The sequence below is a fragment of the Puntigrus tetrazona genome, chromosome 8 (genome assembly GCF_018831695.1).
Source record: "Puntigrus tetrazona isolate hp1 chromosome 8, ASM1883169v1, whole genome shotgun sequence".
NCBI lineage: Eukaryota > Metazoa > Chordata > Actinopteri > Cypriniformes > Cyprinidae > Puntigrus > Puntigrus tetrazona.
The window spans coordinates 7,159,405-7,179,556 of NC_056706.1; the positions used below are offsets into that span (position 1 = coordinate 7,159,405).

General features: G+C 36.9%; 2 protein-coding genes across 13 annotated transcripts in view; one reads left to right on the plus strand and one right to left on the minus strand.

The window, feature by feature from the left end:
- The window catches only part of cep350 (centrosomal protein 350), a 31,731-nt gene extending 22,343 nt beyond the window's left edge, over nt 1-9,388 (minus strand). For 5 of the 12 annotated variants that reach the window (XM_043246340.1, XM_043246338.1, XM_043246336.1 and 2 more), the window contains exons 1-10: nt 9,267-9,369; nt 8,358-8,451; nt 6,228-6,324; nt 6,099-6,145; nt 5,777-5,891; nt 4,701-4,857; nt 3,991-4,550; nt 3,635-3,748; nt 2,037-2,159; nt 413-529 (exon numbers count right to left, since the gene is read on the minus strand). In XM_043246340.1, coding sequence (XP_043102275.1) covers nt 413-529; nt 2,037-2,159; nt 3,635-3,748; nt 3,991-4,550; nt 4,701-4,857; nt 5,777-5,891; nt 6,099-6,145; nt 6,228-6,312 — 1,318 coding nt within the window. In that variant the 5' untranslated portion in view covers nt 6,313-6,324; nt 8,358-8,451; nt 9,267-9,369. Of the gene's footprint in view, nt 1-412; nt 530-2,036; nt 2,160-3,634; nt 3,749-3,990; nt 4,551-4,700; nt 4,858-5,776; nt 5,892-6,098; nt 6,146-6,227; nt 6,325-8,357; nt 8,452-9,266 lie in introns of all 12 variants that reach the window. The other 7 variants (XM_043246343.1, XM_043246331.1, XM_043246342.1 and 4 more) reach the window with 6 other exon arrangements.
- Nucleotides 9,389-12,255: 2,867 nt separating this feature from the next.
- Nucleotides 12,256-20,152, plus strand: part of LOC122350454 (voltage-dependent R-type calcium channel subunit alpha-1E) — a 109,502-nt gene continuing 101,605 nt past the window's right edge. The window contains 1 exon segment of the mRNA XM_043246929.1: nt 12,256-12,502. The gene's annotated coding sequence lies outside the window, so the exon portion shown is untranslated.

The following is a 20,152-nucleotide window of genomic DNA, read 5'->3' on the forward strand; positions in this document are numbered from 1 at the left end:
GGAAAAAAACATCCCCTTCAGCAGTTGCTTGCATATAATGTTTAAATCAATACAGCATTGAGCATTTCCGTCTCTGCAGTCCAATAAATCAGTATCAGAGTGGCTGTATAAAGTCTGGGTCCAGCCCTGCGTGATTGGAGGACAGCAGAACAGTGGAAGGAATCAGGGTGACTTGTGCAGTGAGTCAGAAACACCCAGTCGAACACTATTCATTATGGTCACTGGGCAGCGAAGTTTACCAATGCAGGGAGGCTGTCTGAATCTTTATTAATAGACCTGACACTTGGACTACTAGCTTCTGGAACACTAGAGCTATGCAACAAATGTAGTGCTTAACAATCCTTTACAATAAACTAATTCAAAACAACAACATAAAAGGGGTCGAAGCCTGGTAATTATTTCATCCTCTCACCTGTTCTCATCTGTGTCTCCGAGGACTTTGCCTGAGGCTCTCTGTGTAATGTTGGTGGCGGCCCCAGCATCATCTTCACCAGCTTCTGCCCATCTCGCCATGATGACGTACTGATTGCTATGGAGACAGGTTACGCAGATACCTTGAGACTACAGTTGGTCCATAATTAATTTGTACTTTTTTTTTTTTCCCCAACAAGTGTGATTAAGGCAGAAAGGAAAGTATGACAAAAGTAACTAATAATAAAGAGACTGAATAACTGCACTGAATCACATTCACACAGATGTTTAATTAACCCAAACCTCTTGGCAAAAATGATCTTTCTCCAGAGAAAACCCCCCACACGCTTTTAATGATAGCGGAAATGTAAAACTGACTGTATTTAATAAATGATTCTGGTCTACTGTGCATGATATTACAAAAAACTAAAATGTTAGCAAAATCAAATTATAATTCCTTTCTCACACTCAAAACTGATTTACTTTTATGTTGATGTAATCAATGCCACATAGAAGGAGAAAAATATTAACCAATAAAACAATGTCTTAATTTCATGTTCAAAGGCTATAGACACACACACACACATTATATAAATAAAAATAAATATAGAAGTTCAACTGTTCCACTGGCTCAGCAAGATTCACCTAAAAATGCTCTTTCCTACATCATATATTTATTACAGTATTTATGCATCTTTACTAATATTATTTAAAAAAAAAAACGTGTCAGTTGTTGTTAGTTCATGTTAACTCACAGTGCCTTTACTAATGTTAACTTTTTTATTTTAATAATGCATTAGTAAATGCTGAAATTAGCATTAACTAAGCTTAATAAATGCTGTAGATATATTGTTCATTCTTAGTTCATGTTAACTAATGGATTCACACTAATATCTGTATGCAGAAATGTTGGGAATTCAGCAGCTTTCGTATTGCAGTCCAAAACATCTGGAAAGCATAAAACAAAATATAGTTTGTGCAGCTACAAGCATATGCCCTCCCATACAATCCAAGACTATGTTTTACACCTACTCGATTAAGTTAAACTAAGAGAGACACCTCTCAAGTACTATTTCTGAAGTTAGGGGTGACCATGGTGAACTAGTTGAGGGGTAGAAGGAGGAGTCCAATTTCATTTTCCATCCTGTCATGACTAGACTGACACCTCTCCGGCTGTCAGCGAGGCCACAGCGGTTTGAGCTGGGACACATCGAGCATTCCTGCGTCACTGTTGCCGCAGTTATCCTGTTAATCTGCATGCTACACATTCTAGAAATTTCTGTTGGGATAAGAGATTTAGCTTGCGCTTGCAGACGGACATTAACACACGTCTGTTTCCAAGAATGTCTTGCAGAGAACAGGGCACAGTAACACTGGCAGGTCAAGAGAGGCTCACACAGGGCTGCCAGCATGTGTGTGTGTGTGTGTGTGTGTGTGCTCAGCAGAGCATTTGCACATTCTCAGTTTAGATTGTGATCTTCATATGCAAAGCTACAATTAAGGACTGTTATATGTGCATTCAGACATTGAATTTTAATAACATTTGCTTAAATAAGCAACAGCTGTTAGCCTGAGACACACAGAGTATGAAAAAGACAGTATGACAAATGACAAAGAAGTCAGACCTGGTTTAGTATTTGAGTCAGGTGCAGAGGAAGATCTGTGTACTTTCCTAACAGGTTTGGATGCTTTCTTCTCTTTGACCCTTTCTCGTTCTGCAGGCCTCTGCTTTGGTTTTGTGCTCTCTCCTATGAAGGACAGAGAGAAGATTAAATTGGTTGACACTGATTAGGATTATTATCATTAATCAAAACAATTTTTTTAAATATAACTGAAACTAAATGTAAATGCTGGCTAACAAAAATTTGAGTTAAAGTACATGAAAAATAAAACAAATTTTGAAATTAGAAATAGAAATAAAATTTAGTTAAAATTAAATAGTTATATTAGAATAAAATGAAAACACAAAAGCACATGTAACAGCTTGTAAGCATAAAATTAGTATATAAAGTATATAAATAGTATTAAACTTACACTATTGTTTGTTACACTCCACTTCTAACCATGCACAATGACCACACAACTGCCCATATTTACACATTACTATTCAGCATTCATCAAATTTCCCGGCAAAACAGGTAAAACTTCAATAATGCAATGAACATCACAATATGAAATTAAATAGCGTAAATTGTCAAAATTATATAATACATTTGTAATTGCCCTTAAGTGTCCTAAAGACCATCATTAAAATAATTTAACATCTAGTTGGTATGAGCACATTAAGCCCGATGATTGATTCATTCTCATAAATATGCTTAAACTACCCATCTTAATCTGTTGAAGCCTATTCAAAATATGGAATATACATATAGAATATAAATATTTCGAACAACACTGGATTTTTCTGAAAAGCACAAATCCTTACATAATTATAAAACAGCTAAAATTGACTGCTACAAATGTGTACCATACGGCCATAATGACAGCAACTTAAACCTATGGTAGAACAACAGGGAATTGAGCAGCACTGTTATGAATGTTATAAATGAGCTTGTTCCATAGGGCTATTTTAAGGAATGGTTAAGCAAACTGATGCAATCCTTACAAATAACCTTGAGGAAAACTCCTAAGACTGGGCTGACATGAAAACTGGTAACTACGGCTGTGGCAGTACGCCTGGAAACTTTGAGCCAATTAGGAGCATGTAAGTCATCGTCCAAGAGCGGTTTGGATTAAGCATACTTTTTGACCATACTGCAATCTGGGAGAAACACATGAATTCTGTAAGTCGTTTCATCTGCTTTGAGTGGCAGGTAAAACAGTGTTTTTGTCCTATTTCTTGTTCATTACTCATCCTTCCTGACTCAGAGGGCAGTAAAACACATTTGAGCTCCGACACATCAATGAATAAACATTTTAATTCCATATAAATAAAACACCCAAATCACTACACTGCAATTAGGCTGAAATCAAGAGGATGACTCAAATGTAAAACATATTTATAGCATCAGTGCCTTTAAGATGACAACCAGTGAGCTGTGTATGATCAGGATACTGTAACATTTTTGTGAGTACCTTAATTACACCACTCATGTAATGTGTTTCTTATAGCACAGGCTAAATACTGTGTTGTATTGCTGTATTTCTTGCATCGTGTACACAAATATACAACAATTATGTATACCTCAATTATTAAAACATTCTTGAAAACAATGTATACCTGTTAGCTGTTTTGTCAGGTCTTTGTATATTTCCCTGCTCAAGTTGTGGAAGTCCTCCTCTGCCCACACTTTCCCATCAGGTGTGCGAATCTTAGTCTCACTGGTGTTGAAGCCTAGAAAACGAGAACACACAGAAGTGAGCTTCCTTTCATTCGGCAACCTCATAAAACATTTATCTGATGCTTTTATCCTAAGTATTTGAGAGTACAACTATTACTGGGATGGAGCAAACTAAGGTTAAGTGGCTTTTGCGCTCAAGCTCAATGGTGAAAGCCCTTTCGGGGTTTGAATCTGCTACTTTTTTGGTTGACAGTTCAATGCAATGGAGTCGGTTTCCTCTCTCTAGTCAGCTTACCTTTGTAAATGGGCGCTGGAGGGGCTGGAGCCACTTTCCGAACTTTAGCAGTAGGTACTGTAGTACTATTTGCTGCTGCTCCAATACCCACAGGTTGCTCCAAGTATCCCAGCAGCTTGTTTGTTTCTTCTGTCTCCTCCAAATGTTCTCTTTGTCTGCGGATTCTCTCTTTCAGCTTTTCCAGCTTTTCATCAGGCTGCCGGCGTCGCAGGTTCTCCAGCCGCAGAGAAGCTGTGACTGAACCGGTGATGGATGTCAGGGACGTCTGGGATGTCTCGGCCTGTAAATGTGTTCTGGGGTTGACCGTTGACCCTAGCGGGGCTTGGTCGGGTTGGTGAATGGTGTTGAGAGCAGACAGGTCATTGAGGTAGCGTACAGATGTGCTGTCTACAGCTGAGGAGCGTAGGCTGTCCAGGTCTGCAGTCTGCATGTCTCGGGTGTCACGCTGATAGACCAGCTGGCTTAGAGCAAAGTCAGCCTGAGGGACACCCACCTCTGTCGGTAAAGAATGGACTTCTGGTTCAGAGTGAGTGTGTGACACTGGTAGCGGAGATGCTTCCCTGTTAAAAAAAAACAAAACAAAAAAGTAAAAATAATAAATTGTCAGTTTAAAGTGAAGAGTACAAGTGGATTTCCAATTTTTGAAAAAAACAAAAATAAAAAAAAAAACTTTGCAGTTTCTAGTTGCAAATAAATACTTATTAATTAACCTGTATGAAACAAGTGGTTCTCTGAACTCCACTGCACTGAGTTTCCTAGCGTTACTGTCCAGAGTGCTATTCCTCAAGGGACTACGGGAACTTTTGTCTGGACTGCGGCGACTCCGTGTTCTGGACTTGGATCCACTTTCCTCCACATGACGCCCATCTGTAGTAAATACATGGAACAATGGAAGAGGAAGAATGTTGCACTATTGCTAATTTTATACATACATACATATATATATATATATATATATATATATTCTTCTTCGTATGAGAGCAAAAAGAAGTTTAAAAAGGCTGATTGACGGTTTACTGTTTCCTGAACATTCTGACACCCCCGTGCTGCTGGAGGTTAGATTCATGTACACATGACCCGCAGCACTCACACATAGACTATAAGCTCGATAAAAACAGGTTTATACCTCTTAAATATGCTTTGAAAAAAAACAACAACATCAACTTTATAGTGTAATATTGATTTGACATGCATGTATTTGGTACTTGCCACCTTATATCTTTACTCGTTCCTTTCATTCTTTTCATGGCTTAAAATCTGATGTTTCTCTACATCGTTTTTTGCATAACTTCAGGTTGATACATGCTTTGTTGTAATTTCTTTGTAGGAAGTAATTGCATTCAATACGCACACACTGAGACCTGTGGCAGCTCAAAGGTGTCAAAGAAGCCAAAACAAAATTCCCAAAAAGTTCACCTTGGTGAGCTGTTTTAAATTGCTGAAAACAAACTTTGTTTTGGCCTGATTTTGTTCGAAATTTCATCATTTCAGTTTGTTCTTCGATTTCATTTTAAGCATATCGGGGGCTTAATATTTTCTATTCCACATTGCATACCTTTAGAATAATTGGAAACATTAATGTAAACCGCTAAGCCATCTTGATTGGCTTGCTAGAAAACAAACAATTTATGACTCTTAATATTCCATTTGAAATGATTTCACTGTATGTTTCAACGTGACCTGCTACAATGCTATAAGTTGACATTAAAAACACCTAGCCTAGGGATGTACAATATCCTCTAATGGATTGCCTCTATATGTGTTACAGAAGATGTGTCTGTCTCACCTCTGCGGCTTATTTTCCGACCGCCACTCACAGATGCTTTCTTTGTGTCAAGCACTGAGTCCAAAAGCACTCCAGTGCCTGGCGCTGCCTCCAGACGATTCTCAATGTGTCGCAACTGAGACAAGACCACAATTAGCCATTGAGCCAACGAATCTCTGCACTCATGGGGATAATGCCACAAATACTAAACCTACAGAGTATACCGCTGAATCTTACTTTCTGATTTCTTATAATTGGATTTCTTCAGAACTATTATGTATGTAACAGTTATCCGTTTTGGCATCATAAGCAGGCCAGAACATGAAACTTAAGAAATACTCACGGCAGCTTTGGTTTGATTTAGACTATTCCAGGCATAAGATATCTCTGCTGAGAGATAAACATTAACGTAAGTAATCAAGCAAACATGATAATGATGATGTACCAAGTATAAGGTGACAGTTGGACAAACCTCTCCTGTTGTCTTGGCCAGCAAGGGCAGCCTGGGAAGAGACAGAGGCTGGCGGCCCCGCCTCACTTCGCAAGCGACTCCACATCGCTATGCCAACCTGAGAGCAAAGGAGGAAAACAGGCAAACAATGTGAGAGAAGCAATTATCTTCTCAACATCTGCTGTCAAATATTGTTTTCTCTGGCAAAAGCTTGCTTAGATTATGACCCTAAGTAGCTTTAAAGCACAAGACGTCATTCACAGTACTCTTTGCACAAAAGGAGGGTATAAATTTGGCCAAACCATATGTTTAACGAAAAGTTATGAAGACGGACTGTTTAAAGCATCTGACTTATAGATTTAATGTCTCACCCACAGGGCTCTGTTGTTCCATTAATGTGAGGGTTATAGCAATGGTGCACAATTTGTTCGATTGCCTGGAGCCCAGACATATGACATCTCATAGCTTTTCAAGTTATTTGGATCACACTGTCTTCCTCTAAGCACTACCGTTATAACAGAGTCTTTGTAAGTCCCCAGAGCAAACAGATTCAATGGTGTATTCTAGTTTTGTACAGACGTTTAAACCAGTGCGGCAAATGCACAAAGTTTTCCAAAGGGACACTTAAATCACTCCCTGCTCCGAACCTTGAATTATACTAAATTAATAATGCATGCATAAGACATATCTTGCATGCATATTTCATTGTTTTCAGGCCTATGCTGGAAAGCAGAGGTGAAGAATCATTAAACATGTTCTGCTGCTTTTCTAACAGCATTGAATAAGGTAAGAGAGACACCAAATGTGTCTGGAATGAAGAAAAAAAACCCAGCACGAAGTTCACCTTATTTATTTTCAAAATGCTTATTATAAACCTTGATGAACAACTAATTTGTTTATATACATTTGTTTTTTGACTTTGTAGTGTAATCATAACATTACATGGATGTCCAGTGAAAACAACAAACTTCTCTCGTAGTGACGTATGCCAGATAGATATCAGATTTCATTAAGATATTACTGATGAAATCTGAGAGCTTACTGAACGTGCGCAGACAGCAACGGAACTGCCACCTTTGTGCAATACTTCATAAAGAAATTGATCATTATTGTTACATCAGCTTATTTTAAAGATGTTTTTACTACCTTTCTGGGCCTTGAACGTGGCAGTTACATAGCGGTCTATGCAGGGTCAGAAAGCTTTTGGATTTCATGAAAAAATGAATGAATTAAAGAAAAAGTGTGTTTCAAGGACGAACAAACGTCTTACAGGTTTGGAACAACATGAAGGTGAGTAAGCAATGTCAGAATTGTAATTTTTGGGAAAACTCTTTTTAAATCTTTGCATTATAAACTCTACTTTTGTGTTCCAAGGAAGAAGCTTGCCATACAGGTTTTGAACAGCATTGAGAAAACAAGGATATCATCTAATTCTAAAGAATTCAACATGGAGAGAGAAAGAATTTTTAATGACAAAGATTTTGCTCATAACAAATACTCCTTAAAAATTTGTGTTAATGACACAGTCTATTGACGCCTACAAAAGATAAGTTAAGTTAAATATTTTTTCCAATTATAAAGACACATCCTGCACATGTTAGGTTGCCAGGGACTTAGATAAGAAATAATAAGGCCACCTGTGATAATGTGGCCACCTGCTAATAAAAGAGATTTAGAGCTGTAGAAGTACAAACAGCACTTGAACAAAGCGCTTTGGACTGGAGATACTGAGAGAAGCGACAATCCGATCCAATTCTATTTGAACTAATCAACGCTTGTCAAAAAAGAACAAAACAAGCACATGCAAAAGAATCAAAGCTTTACTTGCTTCAAAGTTCAAAATGGCAAAGCAACTGGCAAGAAAAGCACAAAATATCCTTTGATTCACCCATAAAAGACCCACCATCTTCATACACACACGCACTCTCTCTCTCTTCAGCCACTCATCGTATCAATTTCGCATCACATTTTGGGAACCGAAACTTGTTTATACAACACATGTAGTTAACATTCAGTTACTGCTCACTTTTAAACAATGCTAACTGAATGAATAAGGCATTTATATAGTGCTTTACGAATGAGTCACTCAGTTCCATTAGATGGGACACGTTACGCCTTCATGCAAAAATGTATAAATCTAGCAGGACTCACTTTCCAGCAGCTTTATTCAGAGACATGAGTCCACCTTGTCTTCCGGACTGCTGGACACATTGGACAGCTGCTGATTCTGCCACCTCTACCTGCACTAAGACCAAGTGAAAAAGGTGATTTGACAGTGAAAGCCTTGTAAAGTCTTAAACTTCCAGTTCAGAAATACTTACAAATCAACACAGCTAATTTTACAGCGACTGCTCAGCCCACCCAATAACCAATCAGAAGGATTTAATTAAAGGTAAAAGGAAACATGACAGATCAGCAGCATCAGCTGAGAGATCAGCTGACATCACATTTAAATTCAAGACAAAATCTTCAGCGGAGGCTTCTAAAGAGCATGGCTGCATATATACTATGCTATGCCAAAACTAAACAAATAGACATAAAACAGAAAAAAGTAAAACTGAAAATAAACACAAATTACAGCTAAAGAGAAACATACAAAGCATCATACACGTTTTATACGAACACAGAATCAGAACTACAGCACTCTAGCAGACAAGAAAATAAAAATGAGACTTAAGACACTCGTATAATAGGCGAATATATACATATATATAAAAAACAGCTGACGTACAAAACATATAACGTTAAACGTCAATCACACAAAATACAACTTCACATGATCAACCTTATTGAGGAGAAATCCAACAGCGACTTAAATCAACCAAACAACCAACTAGACGTCTATTTTCATCCGACAAATTACGTACCTTATGCACTTTCGCAATATTTAAACGAAATTTGTGGACTACGTTTTTAAATCCTCTGGCGAAAGTTATTGCTAACAGCTGCTGCTAACCGGCTAAACCATATAAGCTCGCTAACAAACTTTTTTTTGCCTTTCTGTGGCCAGGCTGTCTTTCGTTAAGCGTTTACGTCAGAATGTAATTGGTTAGTACCTACCTAAAAGTTCGTTGTACCCGCTACCCGCCTTTCGGTGTGCGTTTCCCGGCTTTAATGATAAGTTAGGACGGCCGTTGGCTAGATTTGACGGTCCGCCATTACCCAAACAACTGTTCCAGGAAGTTCACGTCTGAGAGAAACTCGCGATACTTCCGCGAAGAACGTGTTTTTTCTTTGGCCGTGTTTGACATCTAGTGTTCAATAATGGAATTGCAGCAACTATCATATTCGTTTGTTCCTTGAGACAAAAGAAGGCCCTCGTTTCGAGTTCAAAACGAGGTGAAGCTATAATATAATAATTTATAATAACACAGTCATTCTTGACAAGTGGGGCAAAACAGGGCGCAAAACTGGTGACGAAAACATGAATTTGTAGTCATTTTTTACTGTTAATTACTGTTTTAAAACAAACAACGAGTATTTTATTGTATATAAAGCTATTATTCAGGAGTCACGTTTAAGTATTTCGTTACATCACTGAAACACAAAATCTTATGGTGGTGACATCTGACAGTGTTGATAAATTTTACATTTTTTTTACAAGACAAATAGAGTTCAAGTAGTAGCCATGTAGTTTTTCAGTTGATGCTGCTTCAGGAGAATAAAATGATCTAAATTTGTAAAATTATTTCCTCAGAAATTCGAATGTGGTGTTGATGGGAAATATTAACATTTAAAATATTCTAAAACTACACAACTTAGCAGAGCCTGATGACAGCAATGTACTCTGCAGAGGTTAACTGTGGCAAGGGGGTCCTTTAGAGTGACGGCTGCCCCTGATATTACCTGATTTTGTATTTTAATGAATGTCTGATGTTGTTGACAAAAAGTGGGGACACAAGACCTTATGAAACAAGTAGGCGCCACTGAAAAACAACCTTGCTTTCATATGGGATATTATTAAGTGCTGCTTTTCATAAAACAGTGGACACACTGTTTTAGATGTAGTAAACAGACAATAAGTCTCATAGATTTGGTATAATATTCAGAAAATTACATTGAAGGTGATGATTGAATTAAATACATTCTATTAATCCCTAATAACGTTTAAAATTGAAAATATTTTTATTTTTAAACCTAATAGCAGCTACACTTGCTGGACCTGTTTGGTCCCATGTCGCAAGAATGACTGAACAAATATTTTTATTGTTATTATTGTGTTCATTCACTGCGTATTACAGACAGTATTCAAGAGTCGGGAAAGAACAAGCTTAGTGTTATTCCACCCCTGGTGTTTCCAGACTAGAGTATGTGAGCTGTGTGGAGTGAAAGCTGAGTGAGGAACACAGATGCCTGAAGCAAAAAGCAGGTTTTTTGAAAGAAGGGTCGTCTGTGATTCCTCTTGCTTTAAGTTTGCCCAGAGCAAAGAAGGTGGATTCTTGAATCAAAGGATAGACGGAAATGCTATAGTAACCATAAAAATTGGTTTGTCATTTAGTTTTTTTTTTCCAATAAATCATTAAAGGAATAGTTCACCAAAATTTTAAATGTGCTTACCTGCAGGCCATCCAAGATGTAGATGAGTTTGTTTCTTCATCAGAACGGATTTGCAGAAATTTAGCATTGGCCTATCACTTGCTCATTAACGAAGCCTATGTGTAATCAGAATGAAAGTCCAAACAGCTGATAGAAGATCACAATAATCCACAAATAATCCATACTCCAGCCCATCAGTTAGTGGTTTAGGAAGGGAAAAGCTGCATGTTTGTAAGAGATACAAATCTATAATCAAGCCATTTTAATTTCTTTCTAAAACACCAGTCGATGATACATAACTTTGCTTCCTCTAATGACTCAGAATCTGACATTGCAGAACCGTTTTTATTTAAAAGCAATACTTCATTAATCTTTTCTCTTTTAAGAAGACAAGGCAACTTACTGGAGAATACAATATTATGGATTGAAGACTTGTGTTTTAGCCAGAATTAACTTTATGAAATTAAAAATTTTGCAATGATGAGTTTGTTTGGGTTTTTTTTTCACAAACCCCCAGCTTTGTTATCTGCTGGAGTAGTGTTAGTACTTGCGGATTATTGTGACGTTTTTATAAATTGTTTGGATTATCATTCTGACGGTACCCGTTAAAAAGTATCTGTTGGTGAATGCAATGTAATACATTTCTCCAGATCTGCTCTGATGAAGAAACAAACTGATCTACACCTTGGGTGGACTGAGGGTGAGTTAATGGAGTTAATTTGGTGACCTGATGTTATTCAAAAATAACAGCTGATGTCACAGACATTTCATATGTTCAACTTCTGCCTTAATCAGACACAATGGCGAGAAAGATTTTCCAATTAAAAGCTATAAGTAAGCAAAACTATATAGTTATGTAGCTCTATAGAGGACAATTTTTAACAGAAGGCTATGAAACACGGAACAATCTCAGAGCACCATTAGGCCAGCCTTTATAATTAAATGTCACATGACACATGTCATGACAAAAAAGGATAAAGTGTTAGCTCTACATAATCAGATAACCATTTTAATTGCACATGGAAATGCATAGCCTCTTTTGCACGTTTAAAACCTTAACATGCACAAATAACAGACATTTAGAACAGATGAACGCGGAGGTATTAGGAAAACAACCTGAAAAATATTCCTATGCAATGAAGCATATTCATAAGTCACATTTGAATTTCCATATTGCCATAAGACAAACCTGAACAATAACTCAACCAAGGATAGATTTATAGCCCATCAGTTAATTTGGACTTTCTTTCAGCAATAAAATTTAAAGAAGCCTTGCATTTAAGCGTGAAATTTTTACGCGCCACTTACCCAAAACTAATATCCCCAGATCAGACAGTCCTTTTAATAATAGCCCTGTACGAACCGAGCCGCTGACCCTACTATCGTTGTGTTAGAGCCGTAATGTGACACATTTAATAATTTATGTTTCCTAATTACCGAGACAGTGACTCTCGGCCCCCCTCTGGTGATATAACCTGTCGTACTCAGTTTGAAACTGGGCATTTGTGTTCAGCACCCGCAATCTCTCCCGTGCGTTAACCATTTTAGCGCTGTATCAGAGAGCGCGCGTGAGGGAAAGGCAGGTACTTGCTCGCTTAACAGAAACATATTTTTAGAATACGGGCACGGCAGAAATGGAAAAAACGGCATCCACTCGCAGGTGAATGTGAGGAATACTGAAGGAAACTCTGCGTTCCTGCGCGCTATTGCGGTGATGGAGCTCAGAGCACTTGTAGCTGCGCTCCGTGTATCTGACGCTGGTAAGCTTATGTTTTTATTCAACCTCATTATCGCTCAGATGAATTACATTGATGTCTGTGATGTCTAACGTGGCTATATCGACTCAAACTGCGGCGCTTACAGACGTTTTGGTTACGTTAGATTGTGCTTAACTTCTTTCTTGTGCTGATAAATTAATTGTTGATTCGTTTTTATTCGTTTGTTTGTTTATTCGTAGTAAATCGACGTGATTTGCCGAGTTGAGTCATTCATCAAATCAAAGTGAAATGTAAATTCTCTTGGCTATTGCATTGCGGCTCTCAGTGACTATGCCGGGATGAAATTATGATTTATGAGTGTTATTTCAACATAAATGATAGCCTATTGGAAATATATCTAGTATTGCTACTCGCAGTGTACATGTGTGACTTTTAAAACACAGGGGCGGCAATAGCTATATTAAACAACAATAATAAATAAACAAAATGTGGTAATTTAGTTAGTTAATTTTTTTTTTTTAAAACATCAAACTGAAAAAAGCATCAAACTGCTCAGTGTCACATGTTGTTAACCAGTAAGTTGCCGTACTGATTTAAGTGTTAAGAGCCTTAGCGACTACATATCACAGTTAACAGCCAATCTTAATTCGAAAGGAATAACTTGTGGTGATTCATACGAATCGTTTAAAGAGTCGAATCAATAAGGTTTCTTATTGGTTCTCGAACGGGACTCGCGAGATTCGGTTCACTAAAAGAGAACGGCTCACGTGAGTCATTTGTTGGAGAATCGGACTGGAAGCGTTGCGTGTTGTTGATTCACCAAAAAGAAGCGACTCAGGTGAGTCATTCGCCACGGAATAGAGATCACATTCGAATGGAATATTCTAGATCTTAAGTTAAGTGTGAAACCAGTTTCACACAGTTCACGCTACCATGAAACGTTTTCTTTTGCCAGTTGTACCTTTTGGTAACTAACGCTCTAGCTGAGAGAGCGCATGTTCTTTGCAGTTAAGGCTGTTTTATCTTCATCTTTTCACGTTGTGTAAATCAAAGAATGCCAATAATTATAAACCTAACCCCTTAAATGCAGCTTAAAAGAATAAGAGCTACACCTGTCACTGACCCCAATCATGTTAAAGTTAATTTCAAGATAACAAGAGCAAGGGCCTCTCAGTGCACATTGATTCTTGGTCAGGGAACAAGGTGTTAGTCAATACAGGTTCTCTGTTGCAAAGTAGATAACAGACATCCCCATTTATAGAGTCAGCACCCCAGGCGGTGCTGTCGATATCCAGGTGCATAATGTAGTGCTGCTTGAAAAACTACAGGACTGCCACATCAGTCATTAACTGACTAACAAATGGCTTTCCCCATTCAGTCATCACTGCATTATTTATTACTTAAACAGTTACGGAAAAAAAAAAAAAAAAAAAAAAAAAAAAAAGTTCATTGCAATGCACTTGAATGGGAATTAACGTTTTAATTTGGACAATAAATATGGTTGTAAGCAAGTGGTTTTTAGATTTTCCAGATCCAGCAATGGTTTCTATGGTAAAATGTATAATGAATTTAATTATTAATTACAAGATAACAATTTACATTAATAATATAATATGGTTATTTTATGTTAGACACACACTTACACAATCAAGATTTGATACAAAAACATAACAAAATGAGAAGGACAGTAATTGAATAAAAAAACTTTTTTTTTTTAAACCCTGTGTGAGCAAGTCAGCAGACAGTTTTAGGCCAGTGCGATAAAATTAAGCAGCATTTTCATCTGAAAAAAACTTGATAAAAACTCGATTTGGCTAAAAAAGGTCAAAACCACAATTTGATGAGTATAATAAAAGATATACAAGGCCAGTCATTTTTGACAATGAACATTTAATAATATTGATATTTAAAATCAAGGTATTTCAGCACAGCACTAACAGAGTTAAAATACCATATACCGTTGCTGTAGTATATTTATTATGAACAATATATGTTTTAGTTCTGTACAGTGTATATATATATATATATATATATATATATATATATATATATATATATATATATACATATATATATAATATTACCTACAAAGAACAGTGAATAAAATGTTACCTACAAAGACAGGGTGCCAGCAGTTCCCCATCAGGGTGATTCAATGTCTGGGTTTGTCTCTTTTCCTCTTTGATCTCCATGAAAGCTGCCTGTGAAGTCACCAGATCTCCTCACCGCATGTGCCTGGAACTTGTCGGTCTGAAGTGCCGAGTTAAAGAGGCTTGTACCAGACATGCAAAGGCTTCAGAATGTTTACTGAAGTCCCAGCCCATTTATCCTATTTGCTGTGCACATGTGAATGGGGTCTGAGTGAATACACCACGCTTGTACTTTGATCCAGATTCCCTAGTGCATGAAGCAATGTGAATTTCTCTATCATTAATGTATATATGGCGTGGATTCTTTGTTTGTTGTCATGGAGACAAGGGTTGAAATTCAAGTTCATTCAAGTTTTTTTTTCCCTTTATGCATCATCTGTATGAATCCTCAGAATGTGACTTCTTTATGGGCATGACCTTGTTGACAACTACTTTCATGTGACCTCAGAAATGTTGTTAAGACACGTTGCTAGAATTAATTAATATCCCACAGGGGCGTCTGTTGTTTATTTTGAAAAAGTCAGCCAAAAAAACTCACTCAAGAGGGGTGGTCTTTTAAATGAATCTTGCAGTTGTTGTTTTGAAGAATATATTTTACGATGGGACAGAATATATTTAATTTAGAGAACTGTACTGTACCCATCAAACAGCCATTACAACATTTGCAGAGAGTTCAGCAGCCCTCTTTTCACATTAACTTTAAGTTAAATTTAATTTAAAGTCTTTTATTGTAATGTGGTGGCTGCACTGGAAATTTCTGAGTACTTGAGTGGTAAAATAGGCCTTTCTCTTAAAAAAAGAAAATCACAGATAGTTCTTAGTGTTAGAACATTACAGGTGCACCAATGCATGAGCGAGGCTGGCAAGTCATCGATTAAAGCATCTTTTCAGCATAATTAGCCCCTGATTAGTTTTGAAGCTTGTTCTCCCCGTCTGTTCTGATGTGAGAGTCTTCGCTCTGTCCACAGAGGAAGTTGCATGCACCTTGATTAAATTCAGAGCTGTTTAATTCAAATGCTCCTCAGGTCTTCAGCACAAGCATTTACAGAAACTCGGCGTGACGTATGGAGTCTCATTTTCAAAATGGGCGAAGCCGTCATGGTGACACAGGCCATTTAGCATGCCATTATAGGTTGACTTCTCAGGGCTCTCCAGAATTCAAATACCCCCTGTTTTTCTAGATTTGTAAATGAGATAGCCAGACTATCCTATACTCGCTGTAATTGTGTTTCACCTTTATCATTTCACTGAATGTGATACCTCTTGTCACTTAAACGACTGATCAACTGACTTGTTATTTGTTGAGTTAGACAATAGCAGCTTTTTCATCTCGGTGGCTTTTTCATATGAATCTTGAGAAGGATTTTTTTATTATTTTTAGTGTTTTTAACTTAAAACGTGCCCTTTGTGATATAAGATGTGGATAAAACAATGAGATTCATCGCAAGGGTCAAATACATTAATGTTTTTACTTTAAGCTGTGATGCAAATGAGCCGAATGTGTCCAAATGAGTTTTATACACACTAAGTGCTTTGGTTTGTTTTCTTTGAAGCTCTCACAGGTTGATGCTGAAAGCAGCAGCGCGAGTCTGTATGAATATTGAATCTGACGGTCTGCATAAGAGTAAATCTCATTGCTTTCAGGCCCTTGTCTTTGAACCCGGAACAATGCTAATAAATACCCATGACTTTATGCTCCATAAGAAATGATTGTCAAGGACACTTTGAGCCCTCACCATATTTCCCTACTGCTCTCAGCTGTTTCATCATGCTTTTTGAAGAGGAGTAACGGATGATCATTATGTGTTTAGTCTTGCTTTGTGTCCACAGCAAAGTTGATGATTGTTGTTCGAACAGCTCGGGCTCATTCTATTCACGGTGGTGATAATTAAAATGCATACAGTGCAAATGAGTGTAATTTTCATGGTAGAGTAACAGCAGGGGACAGGGCAGAATTATTAACTTGAACTATTTCCTTAGATTCTTGGTTTACTTCCCCGTCCTTGGTTTAGGATAGCCATGCACATCTAGTACAGCCACTATTACACCAAAAAAAAAAACTAAATGGAGAATCTTGATATATTTTGTTCAGATGATTCTTCAAAGGATCTTTAGGAAATGAAAATAGACAGAAGTTGACATTGTTGACATAGTGGGAGTACAGAGCTCTATAATTAATGTGGCTAGCATAGCTCTGATAATTTGGTACTGGAAGAATTTGATGAAAATTTGTTTTTTTTTGTTTTTTTACTGTTTCAATTTTTCATTATTTATTTCTATTTATACTCTCCGTTCTGCTGCTGGACATAAATATGCCTGCTTGCCAAACACATCTTTTATATTGTGGATATTTCTTTGGCTCCTTCTCCAGAGCACCATAAACATTTTCATCATCTTTGAAGTGATGTATTTGAATTGAACCTCAAAAGCAGTAAAGTGTACAATTGCTAGAGGTCAGGCTGCTTCTGACTGAAGGCTTTTAAGTCCTGTGTTGAGCGGCACTGAAACATTTGTGACTAAGACTGTATTTGTCTGTCAGGTAGCTTTCCAGGAAAGGATACATTTGATATTAAAAAAAAATGACGCCTTCGGTCTTGAAGTTGCTTAAATGGGAGTGAGATTTTCTAACTGTTGTTATAATTGATGTCATATTTTATCAAGCTATTATTCTTGTAACTATCAATTGTCAGCTCACATGAAAGTGTGATAAATCCAACTACCCAATTAGAACATCCAAAAAGCATAAAAAGATGTGACATTCTTGATTTGAAAGCAAAAACTAAAGCAAAAATGAGAAAAAAAGAGTCTTATGTGATTGTTACGAGAAGTTTTAAAACTTAAATAATTGTCATTATTTTGAGCTTAATCTAATTTGTCAGAGATTTCATTGGTGTGAAAATAGATATCTGTCTCAAGAATGTGTCTGTTCCTTTTATTAAGTCCTGAACAATACTGGCAGTATGTATATGCAGGCACCGAAGCTCAGTGAATTTAAGGCCGACCAGAACACTTGTGCAGTCTTCATCACTGCTCATTGAAAAGCCAGCTGTAGCACATTGTGAAGGTTTCAGCAGCTATTCTTATATTCCAACAAAGTGGCCTTCGTTCCAGTTGCACTTCAGTCACACACAATGTTTTTTCTTTACACACAATTAAATTAAGTATTTTATTTATTTATTTTGAAAAGATGCATATTAGTCTTGTCACATGTACTTAGTTGGACTTGATTGAAAAATGTAAAGGCCAGAGATTTCAATTCAAGTGACCTGAGTAACCAGACTGTGCTATCTCTCTATCCATCCATCCATCATTTTTTTCCATCCAAGTTTATTTCTACTTTAACATTGTGATAAAATATTACTACTGCACCGTACAACAGTGGTATATTTTTTTTAGCATACATTAAGAAATGAATTATTGAATTATTTTAATTTAGTAGAGTGTGTAATTAAATCAACTACATTGACGGATAGGGTTTGGTAAAAAACATTTTGTGTCTGAACTGGATCTTGATGAACAGTTTGTATAGTACATATGGTTATGGCAGATAAAATATGTAGTCCATATAGTATTTTTATTTTCATTTTATTTTGTACATTTTAATGAGTCAACCCATAAATTAACATTTTGTAATAATTTACTCACCAACATTCGACCTTTGACCTTTAAACCTTCTTTTTTTCTGTTTTATTTTGTGCACAAGGTTGGTGCTCGTGTAAAAGTTTTAAATCAATGCTTCAGTCCGAATTTACTGTAATGCAAAAGAACTAAAATGTCTAGAATATTAGCCAAAAAAAAAAAACAAAGAATGACAGCAGAGTGATGACAGATATTTATTTTGGGTGAACCTGTAAACTGATTGTGTTTAATGAAATGATGTAAAGTGTGGCAACTTTTCCCAGAATTAGCTCTTTTTAATCGAATCATTTTGAACAAGCAGTGAAGATCCATTTTTACGTGATCCAACTGCTAGTCGAATAAACAAGCCAGCACATTCCTAAGTGCCAATTATAACACATCCGTTTTCTTCTCTGTGGAAGACACGTTTTCTTTGAATCTGTTTTTTTTTAACCCCGAGCTCCTTACTGTCTGCGTCTTTCCTTTCTTGTGTTTTATCTCCCTTTCATTATCGTTTGTTATTTACTTTCCCTTGCGCACAAATATATTCTTTCTCTGGTAAATAAACCGCCTCCTCCAAGCAGCACAGGATGAGCTGTGTTCTGTTCATCATCTGTTTCAGCTTTGCGAGATGCGCGCACACACTCCAGTCACCATACTACAGTAATTAGACACATGCTCACTGCTGTCTCTGTCCCCTGAGATCTGTTGTTTAGGGACCGTCAGGTGCCGTAGCTCGTGGGTCTTTGCCCCTGGCTTATGTGAGAAATGGCCGGACTTTAGGTTAGAGCCTGTTTCTGATGGTCTGCATGTCAAACAGACAGCACTTCATACCGTTTCAGTCTGTCAGCGATGAGTCATGTTCATTGTGAATGTAGCAGAGGGAGAAAAAAACAATAATCCTCTCCATACAAGGTTGTTTAGTCTCTCTCTATTCCTCTTATGGAATACAGAATTGCAAAAGAGTTAAACTTGCATGTGCAGGATTCATAGCAGTTCTAGACTGGCTGAGGGACACCCAATGGCTTTAAAGTGACATGAAACCGTCATGAAACCCTGAAAAACCTTTTTTGAGATGTTTACTTATATGAACAGGTACACATCAGTGAAAACAGCAATAGCACTCATGCCTATTATTAAGTGGTTATTTTATCATTTTTGAGCAATTCAAAAAGAAAAAGAAAAAAAAGAAAAGCTGAACCAACATTACATGATGTATATATGTATATATGTGATGTATATATGTGTCAGTTCAGAGTGGCATCTGGCTGCCGTGGCTGGAGAGTTTGTGTCTATATCACAGTTTTCCAAGTTTTTCTCGATATTATTTATGAGAACGAACTATTATGATCCAGTCACTGAGCTGTATTATGCATGAGGTTGTTTTACAGTGGAGAATTTAAATCTGATAAAAGAGCTTCCTCATTCTCTGTAGACAAGAGGGTAACAATATTTAATATAACAATGCATGGAGCGTGCACAAGATCAACATTGAATGGTGAATTTGATATATTCGCTATTTAATAATAAAGGGATAGATCACCCAAAAATGTTTATTCTGTCATCAATCATTCACCCTCATGTCATTCCAAACCTTCATTTATCTACGGAATACAATATTTCTCTTGTGAACGTGCATCAATGCACAGTTAACCAGCTAATTAGGAACTTAACCAGCTAATTAAGAAATTCAGGATCACTTGTTGTGTTGGATCAAGGTTGGAACTAAACTCTGCAGTTAAGTAGATCTCTAGATGTGGGATTGAACACTTTTAAATGGTATATAAAATGCTAGACTATGAGACCACAGGCACAGACGGTTGTTTTTACCTGTTCTGCATTAATATGTCAGTTTTTTTTAATATGGATCATTTTTTTTAAATTATAATTTTAATAGTGGTTTTATGCAGTGACCACAGGACCC